Here is a 5,253-nt window from a genome sequence, read left to right on the forward strand (position 1 = left end):
GAGCGCTGGGTGGGGGCGCGGGGAGCCCCCTCTGCCCGCGTGGGCCTTCTGGCCAGCACTGGCGTGGGCGAGGCCTTCCGGGAGGCCTGAACCTTCTTTCTTGTGTGTAGTGGGGTGTCATTTCTTCAAGCCGACATTGATCACCAGGCTGGAGCAGGGCATCGATCCGTCCCTGGAGGACAGACCGGCCCCCGGAGGCCCCCCGCGAGAGGAGGACGAGGGAGGCGCTGCCAGCGCGGCCTCGGCAGGTGAGCTGGGGGACAGGGGGACTGGGTGGCCCCGCGGCCGGCCCGACTGGCCTTTGGCGGGCTCTCTGCTCCCGCGAGAGCTCTCCTCCGTTGGGTCTCCGTTACTGCTTCAACCAGAACCTTGAAAAGAGGTCGGTGGCATTTTCTGTTGGTGGGTTTGTACGTGACCTTCGTCTTTTCAAATGCCACCAGTTCCCAACCCTCTGTGGACTTAGAAAAGCACAGCACTATTATTACCCACCATGGTCTGACCTCAGGGTGTGTAGATTTTTTTCACTAACTCGTTTGTTCCATTGTCCCAGATGTGAAGCAGATAAAACCAAAAGTAGTATATAACATACAACATGATTATTTAATGTATTATGTAGCACAATTATATTCTAAAATATAATTATTTAAAATAATGTTAATATAATCACTATTTAATGAGCATCACTTATTGTTATTTGTGAGTCTTAGGGATAAGACTCACAAATAACAATAAGTGATGCTCATTAAATAGTGATCCTCTTTCACATTCCTGCTTCTGCTTCCCTAGTTCCAAGTCCTGGTTATTTATCAGCTACCCAGTAAGTCTTGAACTTTCTAAACCAGCTTCCCCTCATGATGACTTAAAGGAGAAGTATGAGTATTGACAAGAATGTGATGTTGGGCTTTGTTGTCTGTTAGAACCAAGCAAGCCTGGGCAACTTGTAAGCAAGGTCAATCCATTTCTCCTACTTCTGAAGCCTGTATGTCCAGGTCGAGGGTGCCAGCATGAGAGGGCCTCCCTCAGGGGGCAGGCTGCCAGCCTCTTGAGGTGTCCTCACATGGTGGATGGAGCCAGAGAGGTCTCTGGCTTCTTGTCAGAGCAAAAACCCCATTCACAAGGGGTCCATCCTAATGACCTAAATTATCTCATAGGTGCTCAGGGCCTGGTACCTTCACTTTAGAGATGGGGATCTCAAAATGTGCATTTTGGCAAGACATAGGCATTCACTCAATAACAGCACAGAGCGCAGGATGCCCTAGGCCGCTGGTGGCAGTCCACGTGGGCGGAGCTGTGGAGGGGGAAGACCATTAAGCGGCACACACAAACCTTCTCAGCCCCTGACCACTCTTCCTGGGTAGACCCCAGCAGACATGCAACTGTGTTCACCAGGAGGTGTGCTGTGGTGTTCACATCAGCTCTGTTCAGAATGACCCCAAAGTGGGGTCTAACCCAAGCATGTTTCAGCATATTACACAATGAAATACTGTAAGCAGTCCAAGTGCATGGTTTACACTGACAGGAGACAGTACTGATGAATGTCACAAAGGAAACATGGAGTGCAGAAATACAGACGCTAAAGGTACATACCACGGTTATCTTCACAAGGTATGTGAGAACAGGCAGTGCAGACACGTGTGGTTAGGGTGAGGGGAGCGGTGGGAGGGCTGCTGGGCTGCCGTGAGCCTCACCTTGGCGCTGTGAACAGGAGTGTGCTCACTCTTGAGCACTAATCAAATGGAGCACTTTTTATCTGTGTATGAACTTTGTATATGTGTTACATGCTCCAATAAAACACTTTAAAATCAAAACAGCAACATAAAACGGATGTTTGCATCCTGAATCTCTTTCAGGCAAGAAGACACGGCGTAAATCAAAGACAAAACCGAAGCCAGACAGTTCAAAGACTCTGCTACAGGAGAAGGCAGAGAAAACCATCCAAAGGGCTATCGCCCAGAGTGCTAGGGCAGAAAGGGCCTCAAAAAGGGCCTTGAAAAGGGCCTCTGAAGAGGCCTCTGAAAGGGCTCCCAAAAGGGCCCCGGAAAGGGCCTCAGAAAGCGAGGACAGGCCATCTCCAAGTAACCAGAAAGCTGGCCCCAGCCCAGACTCAAGAGCAGGCAAGAAAGTCTCTGCTGCTGAGAAGGAGCATGAGCCCGTGGCCCCAAAGGAACCTTCGAGTCAAAAACCAGGAACCTCAGCACCAGAGAACGTGTCCCCTGCTGAGAAAGAGCATGAACCCGGGGCCCCGAAGGAACCTTCGAATCAAAAGCCATCAACCTCAGCACCAGAGAACGTCTCCGCTGCTGAGAAGGAACATGAGCCTGTGGCCCCGAAGGAACCTTCCAGTCAAAAGCCATCAACCACGGCACCAGAGAACGTGTCCCCTGCTGAGAAAGAGCATGAACCCGGGGCCCCGAAGGAACCTTCCAGTCAAAAACCAGTAACCTCAGCACCAAAGAAAACCCGTCAAGGAAAGAAGACCCCGGAAAAAGGCACTGGTAAGAAAACACAGAGTGCCACGGGCTCCAAGAAAAAGCCTCAGAGCCCCCGAAAGGGTAAGAATCACTTTAAATGTAAGGAATGTGGAAAAACCTTCAACCAGACCCTCCACCTGGTGGAGCATGAGCGAATCCACACGGGAGAGAAACCACATAAGTGTGACGTGTGTGGGAAGTCCTTCAGACACAGCTGGTACTTTTTCACCCACCGCCGCATCCACACGGGGGAGAGGCCCTACAAGTGTAAGGAGTGCGGCAAGGCCTTCAACAGCAGCTCCACCCTCAGCAGCCACTTCAGGATCCACACCGGGGAGACGCCCTTCAAGTGCAATGAGTGTGGGAAGACCTTCAAGCAGAGCACGAAGCTCACTCGCCACCGCAGGATCCACACCGGGGAGAAGCCCTACAAGTGCGAGGAGTGTAAGAAGTGCTTTGGCCGCAGCTCGTCCCTGACCGAGCACAAGAGGATCCACACGGGAGAGAAGCCCTACTGCTGCCGCGAGTGTGGGAAGACCTTCAGGGTCAACTCACACCTCGTGGAGCACCGCCGGCTCCACCAAGCGGAGAAGCCGCACAAGTGTGAAGAGTGTGGAAAGCACTTCCGGAACCGTGCTCACCTGACAGAGCACAAGCAGATCCACGTGCCGGGAGCCCGCGAGGACTGTCCCGAGTGTGGGAAAGCCTTCCCCAGCAAGGCAGCCCTCCTCAAGCACCAGAAAAGCCACGGGGAGGACTCCTTGCACCGGTGCCAGGGCTGTGGAAAGGCCTTCCGGTGTAAGTCGAGCATCATACGGCACCAGAGGCTGCACGCGGGGCAGAAGCCGTTCGTGTGCACCGAGTGTGGGAAAGGCTTCACTGATAGGACCACCCTGAATAACCACCGCAGAATCCACGCCGCAGACAGGCCGGACCCCTGCGCACAGTGTGGGAGATCCTTCAGGCACCTGGCCACCTTGACGCTCCACCTGAAAATGCATGCTAGGAAGGGAAAGTAAGGCCTCCTGGCCCAGAAAGAGCCCTTGTCCAGAACTACCCCAGAGCCACCAGCAAGGTCAGACCAGGGAGACTGTTCGAGTGGACACTGCCTGGTTTCCATCTGACTTGACTTCAGTGGTTCCCCACGGACGGTTCCTCTTCCCACAACATTTGTGCGGTATCAGGAGATATTTCTGATTGTCTCTACTGGGAGGTGCTACTGGCAACTGGAACCTGTGGATAGAGGCCGAGTATACAGAAAAATAATCCTACAACATGACAGACAGGCTTCCTCACCTTCCAACGATAAAGAACACCCTGCCCATCTCAAGCAAAAGCCCTGTGGGTAACTGAGTGTGAGAGGGCATTCTGGTAGGTTCCTGTGCTGTCCAACACAATAACCACTAATGTACACACCTACATTTAGAGGAATCAACATGGAATAAATTCTAAATGCAGTCTCTTCAATGCACTAACCACCCATCAGTGTCAGTGGTCAGTGGCTACTGCATGGACCTTGGAGATGAACAACATCCTCAGCATCGTGGGAGGTTCTCCTCAGCACTGATCAAGATCTCAGTTGTCAGAAATCTCACATGGGATGCTCCCGCGGAAGTAAGAAAATGGGTGACACTTAATTTGTGTTTTCCTTATAGTCAAATGTAGGGTTTTATAAATGGCTTTAGGAGAGTGTCTGGGGCCCATGAAGCTCTGGGCACTATTCAGATCTTGAGCTGGCTGGTTCTCCACCCATGGGACACCTCCCTGTGGCCAGGAAAGAATGGTCAGCAGATGGTTGACAGTGTTGATCATAAAGGCCAGCCTTTGGGGGGCCCATTCTGTCCAGCACAGTGCTGAGCTCTTTATCTCAATTGTCATAGCCAATTCCTACCTGCATCCTATGAAACAGGAACTATTATGGTCCCCGGTGTTTAAGAGAGGAAACCAAAGCTTTTGAGAGCTTTTGCTTTTTAAAAAAATTATTCCAATTTTGTACATAAACCAAAGTTTTTGCTACTTTTATATTGTACTCTTTCAAATTGACACAGTTTGAATTTTTACTAAGTATGCCTTTTTAAAAAAAAAAAAAAAGTGAGCTGGGATGTAGCTCAGTGGTAGAGCACTCGTCTAGCATGTGCAAGGCCCTGTGTTTGATCTCCAGCACCACGGGGGGTGGGGGGAGGTATATATGTTTGCATTCCTGTGTAGATGCGTCCCAGGGCAGAAAGCAGCTTGGATCTGGGCTGGCGGGACCTGACACAGTGAATACATCTGAGGGTGGACTGGGTGGGTGCAGCCCACAGGGGCAGGTGTCCCGTGCACCGCCACACGCTCATCAGCAAATTGTGTGCAGTTTCTTCCCTGCTCGGGAAGGCAGCATCCAGCTGCTGGGACAGAGACCAGATGGCCCACATAGCAGGATATATGTACTCTTTGCTCCTCGATAGAAAGTCTTAGCTGACCACCTCCCGAAGGTCTGAAGTGAAACAGGGAGGATGTGGTTGACTGTGCAGCAGAGGCTGGAGTCTCATGCTGGTGACCATCAGTGTAGAAGGCACTGGGCACATACCCACTGCCCGCCTCCTAGATGAGTCTCTGTGTGCCTGTGGCCGTGCGTGTGTGCACCTTTGATGATGTGTCATGAAGACCACTTTGTTCTGCGTGACTGTGGCTGTGGGACACCTTTGATGACAAGGGTCATGACACCACTTTTTAAGTGCAGCACTGGTCCTTCTCACCTAATGATGTCAGTGGCAACCTTCTAGGTCAATTTCATTAGCCA

General features: G+C 51.7%; 1 protein-coding gene across 1 annotated transcript in view; it reads left to right on the forward strand.

The window, feature by feature from the left end:
• The window catches only part of LOC107158836 (zinc finger protein ZFP2-like), a 15,440-nt gene extending 11,356 nt beyond the window's left edge, over positions 1 to 4,084 (forward strand). Inside the window, exons 4-5 of the mRNA XM_048791472.1 lie at positions 111 to 248; positions 1,851 to 4,084. Coding sequence (XP_048647429.1) covers positions 111 to 248; positions 1,851 to 3,490 — 1,778 coding nt within the window. The 3' untranslated portion in view covers positions 3,491 to 4,084. The remainder of the gene's footprint in view (positions 1 to 110; positions 249 to 1,850) is intronic.
• Positions 4,085 to 5,253: the final 1,169 nt, after the last annotated feature.

This window comes from Marmota marmota, unplaced genomic scaffold (assembly GCF_001458135.2).
Source record: "Marmota marmota marmota unplaced genomic scaffold, marMar, whole genome shotgun sequence".
Taxonomy (NCBI): Eukaryota; Metazoa; Chordata; class Mammalia; order Rodentia; family Sciuridae; genus Marmota; species Marmota marmota.